Source organism: Rhinatrema bivittatum, chromosome 4 (genome assembly GCF_901001135.1).
Source record: "Rhinatrema bivittatum chromosome 4, aRhiBiv1.1, whole genome shotgun sequence".
Lineage (NCBI taxonomy): Eukaryota > Metazoa > Chordata > Amphibia > Gymnophiona > Rhinatrematidae > Rhinatrema > Rhinatrema bivittatum.
Window position 1 is genome coordinate 329,026,166 of NC_042618.1, and position 27,956 is coordinate 329,054,121.

At 44.6% G+C, this 27,956-nt stretch overlaps 1 protein-coding gene across 2 annotated transcripts in view; it reads left to right on the forward strand.

Moving 5' to 3' along the window:
* Positions 1-27,956, forward strand: part of OGFOD3 (2-oxoglutarate and iron dependent oxygenase domain containing 3) — a 294,571-nt gene that overhangs the window by 94,095 nt on the left and 172,520 nt on the right. For both annotated transcript variants that reach the window (XM_029600371.1, XM_029600370.1), the window contains exon 5: positions 23,176-23,240. In XM_029600371.1, coding sequence (XP_029456231.1) covers positions 23,176-23,240 — 65 coding nt within the window. The remainder of the gene's footprint in view (positions 1-23,175; positions 23,241-27,956) is intronic.

Consider the following 27,956-nt stretch of genomic DNA (forward strand, 5'->3'; position numbering starts at 1 on the left):
TCTTACCTTGCTGAAAAGATGATAGAGTAAGGGTGTTCTTCAAGACAAAGGGAGTGAGCATGTTGCGTCCGTCGGTTTTTGACGGCTTCGCCCCGCTTGTTGCACCCCTATTTCAGCTCCTCCCGCTTACCTGGGCAAGATGGCTACCGCAGCATCGTCAAGCCGACTTCTCTAGCGTCCCCGGAACGGCTATGGTGCAGCCATACGCTATTGCTCCTCCCAGGTACCTGCTAGGGTGCGCGCGCGCAACCCATGTCTAAGTACGCCCAGTGGTGCGAACCTCAAGGGCGTTCCCTCATCTGACGTCACGCCAATCCGGGTATATCTACTTCTCAAGATTGCTAGCTCATTGAGTTGGCAAAGGCTCGAATAGACTTGAACTGTTCCGGTATGCGCTACTCTGCCGCTTCCCCGCTGCCTGCAGGAAGCTCTCCTTCTCACCTTCGGGGTTTTGCTACTACCTTGGGTACCCGCTCCTCGGGGGCCCTCTGTTCTATTTTCAGGTGCCATTCAGGGAATAGGTACTTGCTCCTCAAGGGCCTGCTCTCCCTGCCTCAGTGCCTGTACCTTCGACAACTATCTGGTGGAATCGCATCCATAACAGCTAACACTGAGTGAGTACTCTAATATCTCATCTGTCTCATCCACAGTAACTCCTTGATGTGGAACCTCCTGACGTCACCTAGGAGAGAAGGGCTCCCTCTGCCGAGGTCCTTGAGACTACAACTCACCACTGCCACCTGGTGGCTATCTTCAAGCTGTATAATAAAAGAGTTCAATTCCGGTGTTTTGTGTATATAGTCTAGCCCAGTGCTGTGGCTCTTCATGGGGCTCCTCCCCGTGGGCATGGTCATTTCCACAGCACCCAAAGATCCACTAAAACACACATAATAACAGAGCAGAGCTAAAAAAAAGAAAGGTCAGAGTTGCCATTAAAAGTAACAAAAGCTTGGTGTAAAATTGTAGTTAGAAAGGAGGTGCAAATACAAGATGTTACCTTTTATGAAATTCTGTTCAAGTAAACTGAAGAAGAAAGCCTAATTAATTTAAAATTGTTTTGTTTTAAATTCGTGCAGCATGTAAATGGCCAAAGACCATTCTGTTTTTCTGTCTGGTTATTTAAAAAACAAGACGACAAGCATTGCTTTATTACCTAGTCTTCAAGCTGCCACCCTTTTAAACTTCCTAACAAATACAAAAGGTATACCTCCCACTAAAAGGATAACTTTCCAACAACTCTGCGTGGCCCATGGCGTATATGGCCTTGTGGAGAGATATGAAAGTGTTTCATAACTTGAGTGCATTAAAAAATGTGCATGTGTCTACTCCCCATCATACACGGCTATGTATGCTTACATGCAAATACATGCAATGTATTGAAAGCGAGTATTTCAATGTATTGACTGTGTATACTTTGCTGGCCTATTTTTGAAAACATACACAGCGAAAAAAGTAGGACTTGCTTGCGTAAAACCCGACTTATGTACAGAAATTTGTATATTTTAAAGCACATGGGCATAATTTAAATAACCAATCTTCCAGGTCATTGAGATCCCCCTCGTTCTTTACCCAGACCACCCACCCTGCCAGTAGTATACAATAAACAAGTCTAGTATCAGTTACGCAAGAAAATTAGCAGGTGTAAAATTGCCTGAATAATTTGCCAAATGTACGCACAGATGTCTTTTTTTTTATAAAATAGCAATTTATTTCCAAAATTGTTGGCCCTGCCCCTGGATACCCCTTTTTTTGTACGTATGTGTGCACGAAAAACTGAAAGTACGCAACCACATTTGATGTTTATAAAATAATGATTACAAAGTGTACTTCCCATACTCAGAATTTCTTCTATTCCATCAGTCATCCTCAGGTTCCTGAGCCTCATACGTTTCGCCTCTCCTTCCTCTCCTCCCCCATCTGCAGCTCTGTTTGAACTACTGTAGGGGGTGAGGTCAGGAGTCCTGGCCCTCTCACACCACAGGACTTAACCCCTAGGGCCCCCTTAGCTTCTGCCTGGAACCTTCTTTTCCTTTCTACTCCCTCTTAATCTTTCCTGGGGTAACTTGTGAGTGTGGTGCTGGATGTAGGTCCCTGGCACTCTTTGCCTTCTGTTTGTGGTACAGGGTGTAATACCCATCACATGGATTATGTATATGTTACTGAGAAAGTGAGCATGTTGTATATATGTTTTATCTAAGGCAAGGGTAGGTAACTCTGGTCCTAAAGTGCCACAAACAGGTCTGGTTTTCAGGATATCCGCAATAAATATGCATAAGATATATTTGAATGCAATGGGGGAAGTGCATGCAAATATACCTTATGAATATTCATTGTGGATAGCCTGAAAACCAGACCTGTTTGTGGCACTCCAGGACCAGAGTTGTTTAGCCCCTGGTCTAAGGAAACCCCCACTTATAGTAAAACTACTTCAAACCATGATACTTTGAGGGAGCTGCAAACAGCAAGAAAGGATCTTCCATCATCTCCAAAGAAATGTATGTGAGCATGTTGGCAGAACCAAGGATGGCCATAATGTTGACCAACCCTACAGTACTTTTAAAAATCTTTTTATTCAGACAAAGAACATTCAAAACATGAAGCCCTCTCGCAGGCCAGAAGAAGAGTCCAACTTCCTAAAAGCAGGCAGTTCCATGAATTCTTTCCGATGGAATGAAAAAAAATCCCCTTTGGTAAAAAAGATGGTACTGTTCTAATGGAAACCCCATCCTCCAAAAACTGAAGTAAGGACTCTCTGCTCGACAAGGGCTACAGCTCAGAAATACACCTCATTGAGCAAATAGCTACTAAAAAGACCATTTACAGGGTGATTTCTTTCAAAGATGCCCTTCTCAGTGGTTCAAAAGGGGGCTTACGCAAGATCGTCAAAATCAAATTAAGATTCCATGACAGAACCACCCACTGAATTGGAAGACACAAATGCTGTACTCCTTTGAGAAATCTCATTACATCCAGATGCGAGGCGAGTGAATCCTTATTCATTTTCCCTCTTTAACAGGCCAATGCCACAACCTGCATCTTAAGAGCGCACAGGGCTAAACCTTTCTGTATACCCCTCTGCAAAAAAGAAAGGATCTGCGGAACTGAGGTTTGAAACAGAGAAATTCCTGTGTCTTGACACCAGGACTCAAACACCTTCCAAACCCATGCATGTGCCAGGGAGGTTGAGGGCTTACTAGCTTGAAGCAAGGTTGCAATTACTTCCTCTGTGTAATCCTTAACTGTCAGTCTTCTCCTTTCAAAAGCGAGACAAAAGTGATCTATCTGCTCCAAGAACATCAGATCCTGATGCAGCAGTCTGCAAATGTGACTGTGGCTTAAGGGACCCCTAACTTGAGATTTACCAAGTCCGCAAACCACAGTTGCCTGGACCACTCTGGAGCCACCCTGCTTTGATGGTTTTTTTTGCACCTGACTACTCTGCCTATCAGAGACCAAGGAGGAAAAACTTAAAGCAGGATCTCTTGAGCTCATTGTTGCGTAACATGGCCGCGGCAGGCCCGTGATCGGCTCTACTCACTCCTGACGCCCGGGTCCTGGACCTGGCCCTTCCTCTTTAGCAGCGGTAGGCAGTCGCTTATGCTCCTGCTATGCTCCCAGGTTCCTCCAGCTGCTCCGCGGCCTCCTCTGGTCCCAGTCGGGTCTCCTCACGTGCGTAGAGGGGAGACGCTGCCACTACGTAGTATGAGTGAGGTTTGAGAGAGAAGAATGGCACAACGTACAGGAGCTAAGGAGTAACAGTTTTTGTTTTTTTTAACAGCAGCCAGATGAGACTGACACACTCCTATTCAGTTCAGGATGTGCTTCCCTAGGTGCTGATTAATCATCACTTCCTTTGTGCAGAGAATAGAACAGTTGTCATTCAGTGATCCACTTGATCAGCAAGTGTAACTACATTTAAAGTTGATTTTTCCTTAAACTTTAGAGTCTACCTCTAGTCTGTCATGTATTATTTTAAAAATGTTGTGGACAAGAGCCACACACTGAATGAATGTTCTCGAGAAACAATAGGCACAGTGGTCATGAAGCCTCAGGTTGAATGTTACTGTTGATGAAATCAAAGTCCAGCACTCTGCTACCTTCAGTTATTTTTTTTTTCAGCAAGAAATTTTCAATGAAGTTGGTTATTCAGGGATCAGGTTTTTTTTTTACTAAGTTGTATAGTAGCAGGGTGCATGGGTAGTTTTGTACCTGCTTAACATGAGTACATTTTCAAAACTAATTACAAGGGTACCAATCATCCTGTTTGAGAACTGGAAAGGCCATCAAATTGCTTTCAGTTGATAACCTTCGGTTATTACTGACCTGAGTCAAATTTTACCTGTGATCAAGAGGTAAATGGGCCTGTTCCCTTCCCCTCGTCAACCCTGCCTTTTTGCAGTTTCCTCCTGCTCCTTTGTACCTTCAGCTGAGTGGGAACCAGGCTTGGATCTAATGCCTTGTGCCTTCATTCACGATTCCTCAGAACTTTTTCACTTGTTTTATATTCCCTGTCCCAATGCATTTAGTCTAATCATTGCAGTGACATTCCTCTGTCAGGGGACATACACTAAGACTCCTTCCAGAACCCTGAAATCATGGACCCCCAGACTGGACCACTAGGTGCCATCCTTTTGTGATGACCAAGACTGCCTCCTCCCAAGGGCTGTGAATGCTTCCTCCGCAGCTTCTTTCATCCCTAGCCTACCCAGGGATCAGAAGACTTGATCCATGAATCAAACTCAGCCTACGGGCTGCTTGTCCCCAGTTCCTACTTTAATGATGCTCATTCCTTCACTGCCCTACTCTACTTCTGTTGGCACGGCAGTTTAATGCTTTCAGTTTAACCAGTATACCTTCATTTTCTGCTGAAATGTGACAAATATTTTTGGATTATAGACTTCTCAAAGTTGTATTGCCATCGCTGTTATAAAGGATAATTACCACATGTATAATTGTGACATCATGACTGGCAACTGTAATGAAGAATACTTGTCAGTTGATTGCTCTGAATTTAATTCATGTTTACTGCCAGATTGTTGTTTGATGTCTCTGAAGATTCTCTTTTGATTTCTTCTGTTTGTCTCGGGTCTATGAGCAGAAAGTGGTTCTATAGTTTGGATGCACTTGATGCATCAGAATTTAGTTACCCTTCTCTTTCAGGTTGATGCAGAGAAGTGCGTTCAGACGAATGCACAGTTTTATCAGCAGTAAAATGCATCTTGTGTAAGCGTAAACCTTACTGCCAATGCTGAAAGGAGTTTTATGCTCACAAAATGAGCTTTCTAAAATGTGAGTACTCATTGCAAATAAGGACACTAAACAGTACTCTTTGATGCGGAGCAGTGCTCTGTCCAAACATGGTCTTTCTTAGCACTGGGATCTTTACTCCTGGATCAGAGATGAAGTTAAGTTTCCAGTGCCATTGCACCTGCACTTAAAGCTCACTAAAATGGACAAAAAGTGAAAAAAAAAGTCTGGACCTATTGGGCTTACCGCTGCCACTTAGCCGGATAGGTGTGGATTTATTTATTTATTTTATTGAAGGCTTTTCTTTACCAACATTCGTCAGTGACATCATGCCGGTTTACATTGCAAACAGGGAGAAAAGAAAGAGAGATCAGTTACAAAAAATAGGGATCAGCAAAACTGGGAGAAGTTGACGTGAAATGCATAAAGAGACAGAGATAGATGCATACGTAGGATATCACAAAAGCCAGATTGGAAAAGTAACACACACACAGGGCATTTTCAAGTAAATACAATTTATTTTCTGAAGAAAACATACCCAGGCAAAATGCAGGTGCAAACATCCACCTTTTAATAATAGCAGATTTCAAAGTGAATGTCTCCACATGCTCTGTGGGATTTCAAGGTTGCTGTCTTGGAAGGGTAGTCTTTCTTCCTACTTGCTTCTGCAGCTATGGTAATGCAGGGTCATGTTAAACATGTGTGATAGTCATATAGACCTGGAAAGGATTCATGCATTGGAAAAAGGTGGCTGATTTCACCATTTCAGGCTTTGAAAATCCTTTATGCAAGAGATTCACACCATCTGCCATTGGGCCTTCTGTACTTTATTACTGTAGCATAGTGTTCTTGTAGCCATTTTAGTCCTGGAAAAAAAATGGAATTTTTTCTGATTGCAATCCTTTTATAAGAACATAAGAAAATAAAGCTTGCCATACTAGGTCAGACCTAGGGTCCCTCAAGCCCAATATTCTGTTTCCAACAGTGGCCAAGCCAGATCACAAGTACCTGGCAGGGATCTCAAAGGATAAATAGATTTTAAGCTCCTTATCCCAAGAATAAGCAGTTGATTTCTGCAACTCTGCCTTAATAATTGTTAATGTACTTTTCCTCTGGGAACTTGTCCAAACCTTTTTTAAAAGCAGCTGTACTAATAGCTTTCACCACATCCTCTGGCAACGAATTCCAGAGCTTAATTATGTGTTGAGTAAAAAAAATATTTTCTCTTATTAGTTTTAAATGTATTACCCAGTAACTTCATTGTGTGTCCCTTGGACTTTGTACTTTTTGAAAGAGTAAACAACTGATTAACAGTTACTCGTTCCATTCCACTCATTATTTTATAGACCTTTATCATATCTCCCCTCAGCCATCTCTTCTCTAATTGAAGAGTCCTAACCTCTTTAGCCTTTCTTCATAGGGGAATTGTTCCATCCCCTTTATCATCTTGGTTGCCCTTCTCTGTACCTTTTCTAATTCTGCTATATCTTTCTTGAGATGTGGTGACCAGAACTGAACACAATACTCAAGATGAGGTCACACCATGGAGCGATACAGAGGCATTATGATATTCTCTGTTTTATTCTCCATTCCTTTCCTAATAATCCCTAGCATTCTATTTGATTTCTTGGCTGCTACTGCACAGTGAGCAGAAGATTTCAACATATTTTCAATGATGGCACCTAGATCCTTTTTCTGAGTGGTGAATCCTATTGTGGAACCTTGCATTATGTAGCTATAATTTGGGTTACTCTTCCCTAAGTGCAGCACTTTTCACTTATCTACATTAAATTTCATTTGCCATTTGCATGCCCAGTCTCCCAGTTTTGCAATGTCCTCTTGCAAGTTCTCATAATCCTCTTGTGATTTGACAACTTTGAATAATTTTGTATCATTGGCAAATTTGATCACCTCACTTGTTTCCATTTCCAGGTCATTTATAAATATATTAAAAAGCACTGGTACCAGAACAGATCCATGGGTCACTCCACTATTCACCTTTTTTCCATTGGGCTTTGTCCCATTAAACTATGCTTATCTATATGTTTAGCAATTTTGTTCTTTATGATAGTTTCTACCATTTTGCCTGGCAGATCCACAATTTTATTTCTCAGTTCTTTTCAGCACTCTGGTCCAGGTGATTTGCTACTCTTTAGTTTGTCAATTTGCCCTACTACGTCTTCCAGGCTTACTGAGATTTGTTTTAATTCCTCTGAATCATCACCTTTAAATATAGTTTCAGGCATGGGTATCTTTGTGTGCATTAATGTACAATGTGGTTGCATATGATCAAGATATTTTCAGTAATTTCAAAGAAATACATGCATCTCATCATAGATAAACAGAAAATGTCCTTTTAATCAGAGATCCTGATTGAAACACAATTTAGATATACTCAAACCCACAGCAATGAACTGGTTGAACAATTGCTCAATAATAAGCTTACATCTGAAAATGTGAAAATTCAGTCCAGTTAATATACTTTTTGTTTCCTTCATTTGTGTGTATTCTGTGCATCAATCCACTGTTATGGGTATATCTCTTACATCTTCCTCAGTGAATACTGAAGCAAATAATTCATTTAGTCTCTCTGCTATGGCATTGTCATCTCTAAGTGCTCCTTTTATCCCTTGATCAGCTAATGGTCCAACTGACTCCCTTGCAGGCTTTTTACCTCAAATGTACCTGAAAAAGGTTTTATTATGCGTTTTTGCTTCCACGGCAAGCTTCTTTTCAAATTCTTTCTATGCCTTTCTTATCAATGATTTGCATCTGATTTGCCAGTGCTTATGCTGCTTCCTGTTTTCTTCATTCGGATCCATTTCTTGAAAGATGTTCTTTTATATATTATAGCCTCCATCATCTCACCTTTCAACATTGCCGGTAATCGTTGAGCCTTCTTTCCACCTTTTCTAATGTGTGGAATACATCTGTTCTGGGCTTCCAAGATGGTATTTTTAAACAGCATCCATGCCCGAGTTAAACTCTTAGGGCTAGATTTTAGTAGGTATGCACGGGCGTAGAATTGTGCGCACAAGCTGGTGCGCACAAATCTACGCCCGATTTTATAACATGCGCATGCAGCACTGCGCATGTTATAAAATCCAGGATCAGCGCGTGCAAGAGGGTGCACACTTGTGCACCTTGTGCGCGCCGAGCCCTAGGGGAGCCCCGATGGCTTTCGGAGTGGCCTTGGAGGGAACTTTCCTTCCGCCCCCCCCCCCCCCCACCTTCCCCTCCCTTCCCCTACCTAACTCACCCCCCCAGCCCTATCTAAACCCCCCCCTGACCTTTGTTGAATAAGTTGCGCCTGCCTCCGGGCAGGTGTAGGTTGCGCGTACCGGCCGAGTGCCGGCACGCGATCCCCCGGCATGGCCACTGTGTCGGAGGCCTCGGTCCCGATACCGCCCCCGGACCGCCCCGCCCACTCCCCGCCCCTTTTTTCAAGCCCCGGGATATAACGCGCATCCCGGGGCTTGTGCGCGCTGCCGGGCCTATGCAAAATAGGCTCGGTGCGCGCAGGAGCGGGTTTTCGGGGTTACGCGCCTAATATATATGCGTAACCCTTTTAAAATCCACCCCTTAACCGTTGCAGTTGCTTCTTTCAGTTTTATCCTAACCATTTTCCTCATTTTATCATAGTCACCTTTTGAAAGTTAAATGCTGTCATAGTAGATTTCTTTTTTGCGTTTCTTCCATTTAAGTCAAATTTAATAATGTTGTGATCACTATTGCCAAGTGGCTCCAACACTGTTTCTTCTTGCACCAAATCCTATGTTCCACCAAGGACTAGGTCTAAAATAGTTTCCTCTCTTGTTGGTTCTTGTACCAGTTGCTACAAGAAGCAGTCATTTATTTCATCTAGGAACCAACAAAATTGATAAAGTATATGGCCTTGCCATACCATATGGATCTCACATCTGCAATTAAGCGTCCATTAATCTAATCTCCATAAAGACCTCCACTGTAGGACTTTCCATTAGGGATGTGAATCGTGTGATCGATCGTCTTAATGATCGATTTTGGCTGGGGGGGGAGGGAAATCTGATCGTCATGGTTTTTTTTTGTTTAAAAATCGTAAATCAGGGGAGGGCGGGAAAACCGGCACACCAAAACAACCCTAAAACTCACCCCGACCCTTTAAAACAAATCCCCCACCCTCCCAAACCCCCCCAAAATGTTTTAAATTTCCTGGGGTCCAGTGGGGGGGGGGGGGGCCCGGCGCGATCTCCCGCTCTCGGGCCACGGCTGCGTTAATAGAAATGGCGCCGGTGGCCCTTTGCCCTTACCATATGACAGGGCAAAGGTAGCGCCGGCGCCATTTTGGTTCCTGTCACCCGACGTCACGAGTGCAGGAGATCGCTCCCGGACCGTGACGTCGGGTGACAGGAACCAAAATGGCGCCGGCGCTACCTTTGCCCTGTCATATAGTAAGGGCAAAGGGCCACCGGCGCCATTTCTATTAACGCAGCCGTGGCCCGAGAGCGGGAGATCGCGCCGGGACCCCCCCCCCCACTGGACCCCAGGAAATTTAAAACATTTTGGGGGGGTTTGAGAGGGTGGGGGATTTGTTTTAAAGGGTCGGAGTGAGTTTTAGGGTTGTTTTGGTGTGCCGGTTTTCCCGCCCTCCCCTGATTTACGATTTTTTGACGATAAATCGGGGGAATTGCTATTGTATTGCGGCTCTAACGATTTTTGACGATTTAAAATATATCTGATGATTGTTTTAAATCGTCAAAAAACGATTCACATCCCTACTTTCCATACTACGGTATTCTCTAGTTACTCTAAATGCTTCCTTGTAATTATGTGAAGAAGGGACCTATGTGATTTCAAAAGCTTTTAGTACTACAATATCGTTTATTGCTGTTTCAGTTAAAGGTATTGTAGCCAACAAGTTACCTTTTTTTTCCCAATTTTCTTCCATTTAATCCTGCCTGGGCAGCTCAGTGGATCAGTGCCATCCCAAACGCTGAAAGAATGGCTCTTCCAAGACAAGCAGGGCCCACTATGGTAACAGCAGGCATCTTTCCCCCTCTCTCTGGGTCTCTGTGTGCCAGCTGCATGGCATCTCCAGCCACTCACAGCCAGGAAGCAGAGGTCTGGTCCAGGAATCGAATATTAGTCCTCTGCATGGCAATGCACAGTATTTGCCACTCAGCCACCAGGTTGGCCCTAAGATTCCTATTGTAAATGACAGCATTCAAAGTAACCTTCGCACAATGCATGAACTTTTAGCCACATTGAGAGGAGGCATTCCTGGGGGAGGAAAAAATATGAATGTAATTGGCAATGTCAAATGTTTGCACATTTTTTTCCAGCAAAAATTGACCTGCAGGAAAAGTAGGTGCAAGTCATGCATATTTTGTACCCATGTCAGGTTTCAAAGTGAAAATACACATGTATGTTTGCTTTGAAAATTGGTGCAGTGCCTGAGGGTAAAAAGTATGCGCCATTTTTGTCCCACTGCAGTTTGAAAATCATCCCCTTAATAATTGAAATAGACTCGAGGCTGATATTCATAAAGAGCTGTGTCCCTAAGTTGGGCTCTTGAGTTAGCTACTTATTTTCATTCAAACTTAAGAGTCTAAATTTAGGACTGCTATTCATTTGCCTGGATTTAAGCTCTTAAGTTAGTACCTAGTGCTTAAAATCTGTGCTAAGCACTTCATAATTTAGCTGCCTTAACTCCATCACTGTAGCTACCACTTTTTAGGCTCCTAGGATTTTGGGCTTAATGAAACTGGGAACTTAAAATTTGGCATTCAGCCCTTGTAAACTTTCAAAAGAGCCAGGTTAGGAGCCTAACTCCCAAAGGGGCCGATGCAAAAAAAAGCGCGGAAAGTGGACGCCGAAAAGTCAGCGCCCGCGTTCTTAACGCGCACATGGCGCTCGCAAGGGGGGTGCCATGCTATATTGTAATTAGGGGTTCATGTAAACTCAGCATCGGTTTTGGTAACCGGCCGTCTGCCAGTAATGAAAACGGATGCCAAGTTTATGCCGATTTTACCGGTGTCGGCGGTCTGCTGAGGTATATTTTTTTTACTTAAGAAGTACAGAAAAGCAGTTTTTTTCTGCTTTTCTGTACTTCTTTTACATGCACTCAGCTATTAACGTCTGCTCCAGGCAGGCGTTAATAACTGAGAGATAAATGTGCGTCTGAGACGCACACTTTGTTTTTGGAATGCGGAATGAATGAGTAATAGCTTCATTCACATGCATTTGCATGTGATGAGTGCTATTGCATTCACTCCGCATCGGACACACGTTAAATAGGCGCTAATCCCCCTATTGCATTAGGGGGTGGATTAGCGCCTATTTAACCCACGTCTGACTGCAGGTTATAGAGTGCGCTCGACTGAGCGCACTGTATTGCATCGCCTCCAAAGTAAGGCTCCTAAAAATTTTGAATGTCGACCTCAAGGTCACTGATATTGAGACACTGAGTTGCTGGATTTCATGTTCCTTTGATCTTTCACACCTGCTGGCTTATTATACTCATCATGACGCTTGTGTGGTCTGATAGTCCTTTCTTAACCTCTGTAAGCATTGCTATTCCAATCCCAGATAGTTTGTTGTAGGATTTTAAAAGTCTGTTCTCATGATAGTTGAAGAAAGAAGCGCTTGATCTGAATATTGTGATCTGTTAAAACAAATAAACAGGGCATAGTGTGGAGATTAATATCCTGTGTCTCAACAAGTCAGATCACTCAGACTCCAACTGAGCATTCTGCTTAGGCTTTCCTGAAAGTGCTCTTTTATAAACGTATCACTTTAAGTTCTTCCTTCTAGTGTTACTTTAAAGGCAATTTCCACCAAAAAAAAAAGAATGAGTGGGCCAAGCTTGTTTTGGTCCTTTGAGACTGAACAGCTGCGCTGGAACAGAGAGGCGGCCAACTTGTTCATCCTTTCCTTTCATTAAGGAGAGGCTTATGCGCTCTCCTGGGAGATGTACCGGACTGCTGTGGGAGTCACGCTCTCTCCTTTGTTTGGAAAAGTCACGCAGCATAGTCATGCTGCTGAGATACCAGACCTTGTGCCTTGCTGTGTCTTTCAGAGTCAGCTCTCAGGTTCACACCGGGGTTTAAAAGCTGTGGATTTGTGTAGTCATTTTGTAAATAACATGGCAAGAATCATAAAGAGAGTGAACTGATAGGCTTTTAGAATTTTGGTGATGTTCCCTCTAATCCTTCACATTTATCGTGTACAAGAGGTCCATAGATGAACCTCATTTATTTAGCATTTTTTGTCTTTTTTCTTTTTTTTAGTTGTTTTTTTGACCTGGCAATTTCTTCCTGCTTCTCAGGGCTTCCAGCACAATTTCAGAATTCTTGAAGGCTAGCCTTCTGAAAGGGGATTGGTCCTTTCACTGACATTTCACGGTGGAGGGACCAATCACCTGCTAGAAAGGGAGTGAACAGCCTAGCTGGAGGAGTTTTCTGCGTTGGAAGGGAGGGAGAGGAAACTTGCTGGATCGGCCATGCTACCTGGGCCACTCAAGGAGGCAGGAAATATATGTTTTTGGGGGGAGGGGTGTTGTGCAGATTGGCATGTAACTAGACCAGGAGCAAAAAAAGCATATTCTTTCAGTTTAGCATGCTTTTGGTCTATTTGCATATCATTAGCTTCCTACATCCAGCAGGTACCCAAGGATTTAATGGTGTTAAATAAAACCCGCACTAAAATCAAAGTTGGATTTTAGTGTGGGAGTTATTACGTTGGTCCCAATGTTACCAAACTCTTAACAATACACAGCTAAGATGTTGCTAAGAACAAGAAATTAATGGCTATGATACCAGGAAGGCAACCATTTTGAGAACACCTGTCCAAGCCAAATCCACAGTGGGCAGGATGTTAAGTTTGGTATCTCCCTCTTCCCTGTAATCATACACATTTTTTTAAAAATTGAAAAAGTTTAAAATGTGATATTAACCCATGTCTAAAATTACATTTCTAAGACATGGGTTTGATAAATGAGCAAACAGAGAAAGCAGTAGCACATTTATCCCATTTGGTACCCCCTTCCCCAAGAGAAGGTACCCTCTTGCCCTCACCCTTGCTATGGCATTGCTGGAAAATACAAGAGAAGAGTAGGACAGGGATAAAAGCTAACATAAAAAATAAATTTCCTAGCGTCTAGACAGATGGACTCAGGACCAGTGGGTTTATGCTCCCCTGCCAGCAGATGGAGACGGAGCAAGTTGATGTCACAGTATACATAACCCTGCAGTGACCCCAGCCTGCCAGTATTCTCTGTCTCCAGCAGATGGTGGACATGCATCTCCCTATGGGGTTTGCTTTGAGCTTTTTACAAGGAGAAATTTGAAACCTGGAAGTAGGACAAAGAGCTGGAAGCTGGAACATCAGGACAAGGACTGGAACATCAGGAACACAGAATATCAAGAACACCGGACAGGCGACAAAGGAGCTCCAATGAAGAACAAGACATCCACGAAGACCAGGAACATCTAACAAAGAACATGGAACCATCTGAACATGAGCAGACCACAGAGGACCTTGTCGGATGAAGAGGCTAAGGATGACCATGAAGATCCAATGCGAAGGCCCCGAGGACTAGAAGCAGAGCCCTTATATAGGGCTGGACATGGCACAGAATGATGACATCATCCGTTGGGGCCGCAGGGCTTTTCTTGCTGCTGGCCCTTTAAATAAAGTACAGAGGTGCACGCCTGCACCTAGAGGAGCCCAGGGACAGGCAGGAGCAGAGCAGCAGTGTCGGCAGCATTCCTGCCTCGAAGAAGTGGAGCATAGCGGCGGCAGTCCATGCCGCAAAGGACATCAACGAAAGCGGCTCCGTGCCGCAAAGCTGACAGTGGTGTTGGCGGCACCCGATCCCTTAAGAGGAAACCTCAGCAGTGGCTCCTGCCACGAGGAGGTGGAGAGAGCAAGTGGCCCTTTCCGCCGTGGACAGCGGAGAGGGTGGCAGTTGGGTACTGGCCTGGATGGCACGGCACAGGCAGCATCGCAACACCCACCTTCCGGAACAGAAAATAGGGGGACATCTCTCTCTATTTCATCAGAGGTGGGTCAAGATCACATTGGACTATTGGGTCCTGGAGGTGATATGTGAAGGGTATGCACTGGAATTTCACAGTATTCATCAGGACGTGTTCATGGTGTCCCCTTGCCACTTCCCGCAGAAGAAGCAGACAATGGAGTTCACGTTTCAAAGGCTCCTCAGACTGAGGGTTGTGGTTCCATTGCCCACGTCTCAAGAAAGTATGGGCAATATTCCATTTATTTTGTTGTGCCCAAGAAGGAGGGCCCCTTTCGTCCCATCTTGGATATCAAGAGGATCAACCGTCACTTGAAGGTGACTCATTTTTGAATGGAAACCTTACACTCTGTAATAATGGTGGTGTAGTCGGGGGAATTTCTGGCCTCCTTGGATCTGTCAGAGGCTTACCCTCATATTCCCATCCGATTGGAACACCAACGCTTTCTAGGCTTTGCGGTGTTGGGGCACCATTATCAATTTTGGGTGCTGCTTTTTTGTCTCGTCAACACTCCCAGAACATTTTCTAAGATATTATGGTAGTGGTAGTGGCGGCCTTGCGAAAAGAAGGAATCCTGGTGCACTCGTATTTGGATGACTGACTGATACAAGCCAAGTCTCAGAAAGAGAGCCGCCTGGTAATACACAAGATGATTTCCTTATTGCAGGAGCTCGGTTGGGTGATCCTGACCAAGAGAATTTTCAACCATCCCAGTCGTTGATCTGGTTCGACAATGGACATGACAGAGTTTTCCTACCAGAAGTTTGGATCCAGAGATTGATGTCTCAAGTGCATTGGTTAATGAACACCTTAAGCCCAGTGGTGTGGCCCCACCTACAGGTACTCGGTTTGATGGCGGTTACCCTGGAAGTGATGCCGTGGGCAAGGGCGCATATGCGTCCTCTTCAGCGCTCTCTGCTATCTCATTGGAACCCGTAGTCTCAGAATTATGCAGTTCAGCTCCACTTGCTGATGGAAATCTGCTCCTGCCTCCAGTGGTGGTTGCAGGAGGATCATCTGAGACAGGGAGTTCTCTTGTCCTCTCTGGCCTGGTTGGTACTTATGACAGATGCGAGTCTCCACGGTTGGGGGGCTCACTGTCTGGAGTTAACAGCCTGGGGCACTGGAATGCTGAAGAGTCCTGCTGGAACATCAATCACCAGGAGGCCCGGGTGGTATGGCTGGCATGCTTGCTTGCAGTTCAGCCATAGACTGTGGAATCAAGCGGTTTGTGTAATATTGGACAACATGACAATGGTGGCCTATATCAATCGCTAGGGAGGAACCAAGAACCAGCAAGTGTCGTAGGAAATAGAACAGCTGATGGAATGGGCGGAAGGTCATCTGCAGATGATCTCGGCCTCTCACATTGCAGGAAAAGACAACATAAGAGTGGACTTTCTCAGTAGGGAGACTCTGGACCCGGGAGATTGGATGTTGTCAGATGAGGCATTTCAGCTGACTGTGGATCTCTGGGGCCTTCTATTCTTAGACCTGCTGGCAACTTTTCGAAATGCGAAGGTACCTCGCTTCTACAGTTGCAGGAGAGATCTGTGGTCCCTGGGAATAGATGTTCTTGTACAGGTCTGACTGGAAGACAAATTGCTTTATGCCTTTCCTCCATGGCCCTTGCTGGGCAGGATAATTTGCAAGATCGAAGGCCATAGGGGGCTAGTACTCCTGGTGACGCCAGACGGGCCCTGGCATCCATGGTATGCGGATTTGTAGTGACTCCTGGTGGATGCCCCTCTTTGTCTTCCACCCCATATGAATCTGCTTCAGCAGGGATCGGTTCTTCACAAGGATCCAACTCAATTCTGTCTTACAGTTTGGCCCTTGAGAGGGTTCACCTGTTAAAGCATGGTTATTCCTCTGCGGTAATTGCCACTTTACTCTGCGCTTGCAAGTTCTCCACTTCCTTGGCTTATGTGTGGGTTTGGAGAGTTTTTGAGGCCTGGTGTGAAGAACGGGGTGTTCTTCCTCGTTCAGTTAAGATCCCTCTCATTCTGGATTTTTTGCAGGATGGATTAAATAAAGACTTGGCCCTTAATTCCTTGAAGGTGCAGGTTGTACTTTTGCCTTTTTCAGAGGCCAGGTGAATGGTGTTTCCTTGTCGTCTCATCCTGATGTGGCCCAGTTTTTGAAGGGAGTGAAGCACCTTAGACTTCCCTTGAGGTTACCGGTTCCATTGTGGAGTCTTAATTTGGGGCTGGACTTTTTGGCGGGCCCTACGTTCCAACCACTGCATAGTTTTTCTTTATGGTTGTTGACTTTGAAGACTGTGTTGCTGGTGGCTATATGTTCTGCGCGTCAGATTTCTGAGCGGCAGGCAGGAGCCGTTCTTCTGGGTGACTCCAGGGCGTTACAGCTTGTACTGTTCCATCCTTCTTGCCCAAGGTATTTTTTATTTGTTTTATTTGAGGACTTTTATATACTGTTGTTTGGTACTGGCCTTCACAACGGTTTACAGATATAACAACATAATACAAAAGAATTTTACAATCAAAGAACAACCAGGAACAGCGGTTAACTGAAATAACAATATAACATCAGAGGGTTACAATCAGTCAAAACAACAGAAAAGATGGTCTATAAGATGTTAAAAGATGTAATTCTATAAATACATACATAAGTTATGTGTTAAAATATGGGGGAACGTAAGAGGAAATTAAATCTGCTGTCGTGGCTAAGTTCTCGATCTCGAAAACTGGGTAACCAAGGAATTGGATCAAGGAAGAGCACTAGATGTCATCTACTTGGATTTCAGCAAAGCTTTTGATACGGTTCCGCACAGGAGACTGGTGAATAAAACGAGAAGCTTGGGAGTGAGTGCCGAGGTGGTGACCTGGATTGCAAATTGGTTGACGGACAGAAGACAATGTGTGATGGTAAATGGAGCCTTCTCTGAAGAGAGAGCGGTTTTAAGTGGTGTACCGCAAGGATCGGTGTTGGGACCGGTCCTGTTCAATATCTTTGTGAGCGACATTGCGGACGGGATAGAAGGTAAGGTTTGTCTTTTTGCGGATGACACTAAGATCTGCAACAGAGTGGACACGCCGGAAGGAGTGGAGAGAATGAGACAGGATCTAATGAAACTGGAAGAGTGGTCGAAGATATGGCAGCTGAGATTCAATGCCAAGAAGTGCAAAGTCATGCATATGGGGAGTGGAAATCCGAATGAACTGTACTCAATGGGGGGGGAAAGGCTGATGTGCACGGAGCAGGAGAGGGACCTTGGGGTGATAGTGTCTAATGATGTGAAGACAGCGAAACAATGCGACAAGGCGATAGCAAAAGCCAGAAGAATGCTGGGCTGCATAGAGAGAGGAATATCGAGTAAGAAAAGGGAAGTGATTATTCCCTTGTACAGGTCCTTGGTGAGGCCTCACCTGGAGTACTGTGTTCAGTTCTGGAGACCGTATCTACAAAAAGACAAAGACAAGATGGAAGCGGTACAGAGAAGGGCGACCAGGAAGGTGGAGGATCTTCATCGGATGACGTACGAGGAGAGATTGAAGAATCTAAATATGTACACCCTGGAGGAAAGGAGGAGCAGAGGTGATATGATACAGACTTTCAGATACTTGAAAGGTTTTAATGATCCAAAAACAACGACAAACCTCTTCCGTAGGAAAATAATCAGCAGAACCAGGGGTCACGATTTGAGGCTCCAGGGAGAAAGATTCAGAACCAATGTCAGGAAGTATTTCTTCACGGAGAGGGTGGTGGATGCCTGGAATGCCCTTCCGGAGGAAGTGGTGAAGACCAGAACTGTGAAAGACTTCAAAGGGGCATGGGATAAACACTGCGGATCCATAAAGTCAAGAGGCCGCCAATGAAGAGTGGGTGACTCGCCAGAATGATGGCTATTGACACAATACCCTTATTAAATAAACATACACATGCTTACTGTGACTCCTACATCACTCTAAGCTTCAACAGCAAGAGGTAATGGAAAAAAGGATTTGCACTCACAAAGAGGGGAGTAGCTGGCTTGTTACGGCGGTTACTACCCCAAACCAAATATGCCTGATACTTCACTTTCAATGCATATACAGCATAGCTCTCTGCTTCAATGACAGGAGAGAAGAATAACTGATACTTCACACATCCAGCAGAGCTCTCTGCTACAAAGGCAAGGGAGAAGAAAAAGGGTTCGCACTCAAAAAGCGGGGAGTAGCTGGCTTGTTACGGCGGTTACTACCCCAAACCAAATGTGCCTGATACTTCACTTTCCATGCATATCCAGCATGGTTCTCTGCTTCAACGGCAGGGGAAAAACCAAAACCAAAAACAAAAAACTGATGCTTCACGCATATCCTGCATAGCTTCAACGACAGGGGTGAAGAAAAAAAGGATTCGCAATCACAAAGCGAGGAGTAGCTGGCTTGTTACGGCGGTTACTACCCCAAACCAAATGTGCCTGATACTTCACTTTCAATGCATATCCAGCATGGCTCTCTGCTTCAATGGCAGGGGAGAAGAAAAAAAAAAAACCAACAAGGGCTGTACAACATAGTCTAGGTAAAACAAATAAGCATGGGTGTAGCTTGCTTATCGCGGCGGTTACTGCCCCTACTACCCCTAACTAATCAAGCTAGATATTTCACTTGGATGCAGCTCCATCACTGCTCTCTACATTAATGGTGGGGGTGGAAGGGGAATAGAACAAGGAGCTAAGAGAAACAGATAAGAATGAGAGAAAAAATGTGTGAGGCTTGCTGGGCAGACTGGATGGGCCATTCGGTCTTCTTCTGCCGTCATTTCTATGTTTCTATGTTTCTATGAAAAATCATGAAGAACCTTATACCGTATTTTTCGCTCCATAAGACGCACCTGACCATAAGATGCACCTAGGATTCAGAGAGGGAAAATTAAAAAAAAAAAAAAATTTGTGCTAAACCGGCTCTGTTCCCGGGCTTCTGTGCGTCTTATGGAGCAAATTAGGGGAGTGCATAACATTTTTTTTCTCCCCATTTTGTTTTCGGGTCCAGGGAGGGACATTTCGGTCCACTGCCCAGATCAGAAAACTTTTATCTTTCTCTGGGAACCCCATCCCAACCCTTTAAATTAATTAACAACCCCCCCCCAAGACCTGCCAAATTAATTAACTACAACCCCCCACCCTCCTGACCCTCCTAAGACCTGCCAAAAGTCCCTGGTGGTCCAGCAGGGGTCCAGGAGCGGTCCGGGAGCGATCTCCTGGACTTGGGCCGTCGACTGCCAGTAATCAAAATGGTGCTGACGGCCCTTTGCCCTTACTATGTCACTGGGGCCGACGAATGGCAGCGGTAGCCCCTGTGACATAGTAAGGGCAAAGGGCCGTCGGCGCCATTTTGATTACTGGCAGCCGACGGCCCAAGTCAAGGAGATCGCTCCCGGAACGCTCCTGGACCCCCGCTGGACCACCAGGGACTTTTGGCAGGTCTTGGGGGGGTCAGGAGGGTGGGGGGGGTTGTAGTAAATTAAGTAGGCAGGTCTTGGGGGAGTCAGGAGGGTGGGGGGGGGGGTTGTTAGATTTTTAATTTTTTTTTATATTCGCTCCATAAGACGCACATACATTTCCCCCCCACTTTTGGGTGAAAAAAAAGTGCGTCTTATGGAGCGAAAAGTACGGTAATTATTTACTGTATACATGATAGTCCTGGAATGTTGGCAATACAGATGTATATGCGGTGGAGTGTGTTTTAGTGTAGTTTATCCTATGCCGTCTCTATAAGTTTGTTGGAACAACCAGGTTTTGAGGAGTTTTCTAAACTGCTTGATATTGCCCTGTAGTCTTATGTTTTCTGGTAGATTATTCCATAGAGCCGGGCCAGCAAGTGAAATTGCTGGCCCCCATACCGTAGGTAGTCTTGGACTTTCATTTGAATCAGTCCATTTCCTTGCCATCCCTGGATAAGGTCAGCGATGCGGAGGAGTTTTGCCTTTTGCACTCCTTGGATGTTAAGTGTCTTGTTGTGCGGTATCTGGAGGTCTCTGAGTCTTCTCGAAAGTCAGATCGCCTGTTTGTTCTCCATAGCGGGAGTAAGCAGGGCGCTCCGCCTTCACGGGCTACCATAGTTGATTGGATTAAGGAGGTGGTCATGGCCGCTTATGTGGATTTGGAAAGCTGTTGCCTTCTCAGGTTAGGGCTCATTCCACTAGAGCTCAGACAGTGTAATGGGCAGAGGTTACTCTGTTGTCTCCCGTTGATATCTGCCAAGCTGCGACATGGTCCTTACATACTTTTTCCAGGTATTATCATCTGGATGTGCAGGCCGGGAGGATGCAGCCTTTGCACGTGCGGTGTTGACCGAACTGCAGGCAGCCTTCCGCCCTGTCTACACGCCCTGTCTACACGCTAGGAAATGGAGAAATTACTTACCTGATAATTTTGTTTTCCTTAGTGTAGACAGATGGACTCAGCTTCCCGCCCTCGGCTGCCGCATGAGTGTGTCAGTAGTCCTCCTCTGGGGCTCTGGGTCTCTAGGGATTACTGGTAAGTGTTCATCCAGCCCTTAGCTTGGGGTACCTAGAATCTTATGTTGTTGCGACTGTCACTGCCTGACGTCTCCACTCTGCCCACCTTACCTTTTTTGTGACTCCTCCCGCGGTTGATGGACGTTTGGCTTCCGCGGCGTCTGCCTGCCGTCCTCTCCGGCGTCCCCGGTCCGGCTTGGGCGCCGCATCCCGCCATGTTGTCCAGGTACCATAGGGCGCACGCGCCATGTGGCCCTGCTTCTTATTCTCTCTTTGGCGCGAGCCTCAGGGGCGTCCCCCTGTGATGACATCATGCACCCCGGATACAAAAGCCTACACTTCATCTCTACTCACTACTGCCACCTCTGGTGGCTTCTACATAAGAACATAAGAAATTGCCATGCTGGGACAGACCAAGGGTCCATCAAGCCCAGCATCCTGTTTCCAACAGAGGCCAAAAACCAGGCCACAAGAACCTGGCAATTACCCAAACACTAAGAAGAACCCATGCTACTGATGCAATTAATAGCAGTGGCTATTCCCTAAGTATAATTGATTAATAGCCATTAATGGACTTCTCCTCCAAGAACTTATCCAAACCTTTTTTGAACCCAGCTACACTAACTGCACTAACTACCTTCTCTGGCAACAAATTCCAGAGCTTTATTGTGCGTTGAGTGAAAAAGAATTTTCTCCGATTAGTCTTAAATGTGTTACTTGCTAACTTCATGGAATGCCCCCTAGTCCTTCTATTATTCGAATGTGTAAATAACCGAGTCACATCTACTCGTTCAAGACCTCTCATGATCTTAAAGACCTCTATCATATCCCCCCTCAGCCGTCTCTTCTCCAAGCTGAACAGCCCTAACCTCTTCAGCCTTTCCTCATAGGGGAGCTGTTCCATCCCCTTTATCATTTTGGTTGCCCTTCTCTGTACCTTCTCCATCGCAACTATATCTTTTTTGAGATGCGGCGACTAGAATTGTACACAGTATTCAAGGTGCGGTCTCACCATGGAGCGATACAGAGGCATTATGACATTTTCCGTTCTATTAACCATTCCCTTCCTAATAATTCCTAACATTCTCAACTCTGTCTAATAAAAGATATAACTCTGTGTTGTGTGTCCCAAAGCTGAGCCTGACCTGTGGCCCCTCACGGGACTTCCCCCCACTGTGGACATGATCAGCTGCCACAGTGTCCAAGGGTCCACCCAAAACCTTACAAACAATAACATATGTGAGTTCAGTGTTTATGGTTGGTTGAGTACAGTTCTGGTTACGTGATTTAATCATGTTTTAATCAAGTTTTTTGCTAGTCTGTCCACAGTTGCTTTTGAAGAGAATATTGGCAGGCTGGGATCACTGCAGGGTTATGTATACTGTGACGTCAGCTTGCTCCATCTCCATCTGCTGGCAGGGGAGCACAAACCCACTGGTCCTGAGTCCATCTGTCTACACTAAGGAAAACAAAATTATCAGGTGAGTAATTTCTCCAATAAATTCCAGCCCAATGGCAGTGCCATGTAAAAGACCTGGTGGAGGTGCCTGAGGGAAGGTTTTCTGCATTGGGAGGGAGGGATAAGAAACTTGTCAGCTTGGCCACACTACCTTGATCCTGGAGGGAGGTGGACTTGCCGGCTTGGGTGTTTTAGGTTTTACCACAGGATTTAACTCCTGCCTTTGACAAAGCGTTAAATTTCCCGCAGTAAAGTAGAAGTGCTATGTTGCTTCAGCCTTAGTGCGCTTGCTTGCATTGCAGGGTAATAGTTAATTAGGCTATTACCCTGCAATTTGCATTCACTCATGCTAAGCTTGCCGTGAATATTTTAATGCAGGTTTTTTTTGGTGATAAAGGCCTTTTTACATACCAGGGCAACATTAGCACTGAAAAACCCATATAAGCACTGCTTATTACGTCGGCCCCATTATATCTTCATGCTACTTAGGGCATCATAATGTAGTAGTACCCTGTTTTTTTCATGTTCCGTAAACAATTTGTAGTAGGGATGTGCAGTGTTTTTTTTTGTTTTGTTTCAGTTAGTACACATTATTTCAAATTAGTGTACACTAAAAAAATTTACTGTCTACTAAAAATTAACAAAAGAAAAAGAACCCTCAAAAACAGGAAAAATTAAAAAAAAAAACAACACGAAAAGCCAAAACAAAATTTTTTGGCTTTACATCCCTATCATGTAGAGAGATGTTGATTGAGGAGAGTTTTATTAATTATACAGATGTAAAACAAGATTGTTTCCCTGGGTTTCATCAGCCAAACCTCTTCTCCTTTCATGGAGAATTTAAAAAGAGGGCTGTTGTGGATTATCTGTTTTTTGATGCGCAGAGGAAACTGTGGCAAGAACAGAGGAGCAGCAACACAGTTTTTTTGCCCCAGGAAAGCTGAAATAGTGCTAACCCTTCATAAAGAGTAATGCTTTGCTCTTTTCCAGGCTTCGATCTTGGACCTGCACTCTGGAACTCTTTCAATGGGAAAATACTTTGTCAATATGTATCGGTAAGGCATTCTTGTTTGTACCTACCGCCTCAAGTTCATGGCACATAAGACTGCAGGATAACTTGGATAGGGAGCAATGGGAACAGTTGCCATGACATTTCCAAGAAGGGTGGTGTAGACCTGTCTGCCCTGCAACTGTGCTGGGCCTTTGTCTTGTAAATCTGATCTTAAGAGAGAAACTTTGGTTTGGTGGTGAAGAAGGACTTAAATAACCTTTCTAATGCATACAATTTATCTTGACAATGGAAAAAAAAGTAAGACTTGCAGTTAAGGTGCAGAGTCTTAAGTTTGTATTAAAATCATGCAGGGGATTTTTCAAAATCCATTTACCTGGGTATATTCCGATTTTACTTGGGTGTATTTTGTTTTCCTAGAAATTGCCCACCTGGCCGAAAGATCTGGCACAGGAGTAAGCCTTCCAGGGGCATGATTAGGTTTGAGGAGGAAAGTATTGTGCCTAGATTCTGTTGTGAAATCTAGACCCCCTTCTTTCCAATGGGAAAAAAAGTACTCGCAAAAACCCCAGGTGCCAGTCTCTGTGGGTACCTCTTCCCTGGGACAGTTTTCAAAGGGGAAGTATGCTTGTTGTTCTTTCCCTTTGAAAGCTGGTGCAAAGCCCGCAGGTAAAAGCATCCATGGACTTTGCATCAGTGCAGCTGTTTGAAAATTGCCTTGTAAAGTGATAAATCATTCTTTCCGAAACTCACAGCACAGTACCGTATTCAAAGTTGAAGCTGGGGAGCCCCCACGCAGTCTGAGTAGGTATAGCTATCCTGAAAGAATCATAAACCAAAAGAAACTCCTAGTGGTCAGATTACTTTGAATTTACTAATATTTAAAAAAAAAAAAAAAAAAAAAAAAAGAATATAAAAACATAAAATAATGCTATCCTGGGTCAGACCAAGGGCCCATCAAGCCCAGTATCCTGTTTCCAACAGTGGCCAGTCCAAGTCACAAGTACCTGGCAAGTACCCAAACATTAGATAGATCACAAGCTACTAGTGCTTATTAATTACAGTCATAGCAGTTTATGGATTTATCCTCTAGGAACTTATACAAACCTTTTTTAAACCCGGTTTCAGTAACTGCTGTAACCACATCTCTGGCAATGAATTCCAGAGCTTAACTATGCGCTGAGTGAAAAAGAATTTTCTTTGATTAGTTTTAAATGAGCTACATGATAACTTCATGGAGTGCCCCCTGATCCTTCTATTATCTGTGAGGTAAATAACCAATTTACATTAACTTATTCAAGTCCTTTCATGATTTTGTAGACTTCTGTCATATCCCCCCTCAGTTGTCTCTTCTCAAAACTGAACATCCATAACTTCTTTAGCCTTTCCTCATAGGGCAGCCATTCCATGCCCTTTATCATTTTAGTTGCCCTTCTCTGTATTTTCTCCAGTGCAGCTATATCCTTTTTGTGATGCAGTGACCAGAACTGCACACAGTATTCAAGGTGCAGTCTCACCATGGAGCGATACAGAGGCATTATGACATCCTGTGTTTTATTTTCCATTCCCTTCTTAATAATTACTAACATTCTGTTTGCTTTTTTGATTGCTACAGCACACTGGGCTGACAATTTCAATGTATTATCCACTATGACGCCTGGATCTCTTTCCTGGGTGGTAACTCCTAAGATAGAACCTAACATTGTGTAACTACAGCAAGGGTTATTTTTCCCTATATGCATCACTTTGCACTTGTCCATATTAAATTTCACCTGCCATTTGGAAGCCCAATCTTCCAGTCTCGCAAGGTCCGCCTGCAATTCATTTAACTACTCTGCAAAATTTTGTGACATCCACAAATTTGATCACCACTAGTTTTACCCCTTTCCAGATCATTTATAAATATATTATAAATATATAAATATAAAAATATATATAAATATATATATTTATAAATTTATAAATACATTTATAAATTTATAAATTTATTATAAATTTATTATAAATTTATAAATTTATTATAAATTTATAAATAAAATTATAAATACATTTATAAATATATTATAAATATATAAATATATATATATATATATATATATATATATATATATATATATATATATATATATATATATATATATATTTATATATATATTTCTGCCAGGATCCTTTCTCAGTCTCTGTCCTCCTCCACTGCAGGGGCTCGTGCGGTCGGCACAGCTCAGTCGGGGCAAGAGCCCGCTCACCCCTCCCTTCTGTGAGCCAGCAGTGAACAGTGAACTGGGAAATTAAGAGAAAAAAAGAGACAAGAGGGCTCAGAAACCTGCAAAATAAAGAGAAGCAGCAGGACCACGTGGTGAGTGATACTGCTCCCACCCCCAGCCCAGCACTGTTTTCAGGCGTTTAAATTACAGACGCTTCCCTGGGCGTCCCTCTTTCTGCCAGGATCCTTTCTCAGTCTCTGTCCTCCTCCACTGCAGGGGCTCGTGCGGTCGGCACAGCTCAGTCGGGGCAAGAGCCCGCTCACCCCTCCCTTCTGTGAGCCAGCAGTGAACAGTGAACCGGGAAATTAAGAGAAAAAAAGAGACAAGAGGGCTCAGAAACCTGCAAAATAAAGAGAAGCAGCAGGACCACGTGGTGAGTGATACTGCTCCCACCCCCAACCCAGCCGTCTAGCCCAGCACTGTTTTCAGGCCCTTAAATTGCAGACACTCCCTGGGGCGTCGCGCACCAGGCGTCGCGCACCCGAAGGAGCGCAACCTAAGGGGCCTGCCCCTTAGTGCGCTCCTTGGAGCGTCCCAGAGCAAGAGCCATTACCCACCCTTATCCATCCATCCAGCGATCACACATCCACCCATCCAGTCTCCAGCGGCACTCATCCAGTCTCCAGCAGCACTCATCCAATCTCCAGCGGCACTCATCCAATCTCCTGCAGCACTCATCCAGTCCCCAGAGGCACTCAACCAGCAGCACTCATCCAGTCTCCTGCAGCACTCATCCAGCAGCACTCATCCAGTCTCCTGCAGCACTCATCCAGTCCCCAGAGGCACTCATCCAGCAGCACTCATCCAGTCTCCTGCAGCACTCATCCAGTCTCCTGCAGCACTCATCCAGTCTCCAGAGGCACTCATCCAGTCCCCAGAGGCACTCATCCAGCAGCACTCATCCAGTCTCCTGCAGCACTCATCCAGTCTCCAGAGGCACTCATCCAGTCCCCAGAGGCACTCATCCAGCAGCACTCATCCAGTCTCCTGCAGCACTCATCCAGTCTCCTGCAGCACTCATCCAGTCTCCTGCAGCACTTATCCAGTCCCCAGAGGCACTCATCCAGCAGCACGCATCCAGTCTCCTGCGGCACGCATCCAGTCTCCAGAGGCACGCATCCAATCTCTAGCAGCACTCATCCAGGCTACAGAAGCACACATCCAGTCTCTAGCAGCACATCCAAGCTCCGGTAGCACTCATCCAGCACCGATCCAACCTGAACAATAATGTACTACCGACCACGCACCTACAAATCACTCATCCCAATCATGATTTCCCCCACTACACAGTTACTAGGACTCACCCTATTCACCATAATCCTATTCAACGCCCAATCTCTCACCAACAAAACTCTTATACTCAACGACATACTGCAGGACACAACCCCAGACGTTTGCGCCATAACAGAAACATGGCTCAAATCCACGGACATCACACTCATTAACCAATTACCAACGCAGACTTACGATTTCTTCTCCATCCCAAGACAAAAAAAAAGAGGAGGGGGTATCTTCCTAGCTGCAAAAAAATCCTTAAGGTTCTCACACCACCCCATCAGTACAGTAACTAAACTAGAACTAGGATTGTTCAAATCAGAACAACTCCAAATCCTGCTAGTCTACGCCCCGCCAGGCTTACTAGAGTCAGACTCCTCTCCTATCATCGAAACCATAACTCTGCATCTCAATCTTGACTCCCCTGCTATAATCCTGGGTGACTTCAATTTACATGTTGACAAAGTTCCCCTCTCTACAAACTGTGAAGCCCTCCTCACCGCACTGTCAGCGATGGGATTCAGACAACAAATCAATAAACCCACCCACAAAGCAGGCCACACGCTCGATCTACTCTTTACAAACACTGGTATTTCTCTTACAAAACAACCAAATTGCAAAAAAGTCCCATGGTCAGATCATTCTCTAATCTCCACCAGTTTTTCCTTACCTCGATCAGACTCCAAACTCAACTCAAGACCCTCTTTCCTATACAGAAAACCTTGCAACTCGGAACATCTAAGTAAAGCTCTAACCTCGGATCTACCACTCATTGAAGTATCTACCCCTAACGCTGCCCTCCAATCCTGGTCCAAAATAACAAAATCTATAGCAAACACTCTCTGCCCACTGACAACCAAAACAAGGTCTGCTAATACATCCAAACGTCAACCCTGGTATAATGATGAACTACGAAAACTCAAACAATTACTTCGGCAAAAAGAAAGAAAATGGCGCAAAGCCCCTTCACCAGCCTCACTCTCTGATTACAAACGATCACTCCATCTTTACAAAAGTACCACGTTGAAAATCAAAAGAGACTACTATGCCCGAAAGGTTCATCATCTCAGCTTTGACTCAAAAGCTCTATTCGCCTTCGTTTCCAGCCTCACTAAACCTATCACTCCAGATATACCACCCGAACAAGCCCAGACTAAAGCAGACGAATTGGCTCTTCATTTTAACAAAAAAATATCGGATCTCCTTAATCAGCTGATTCCAAA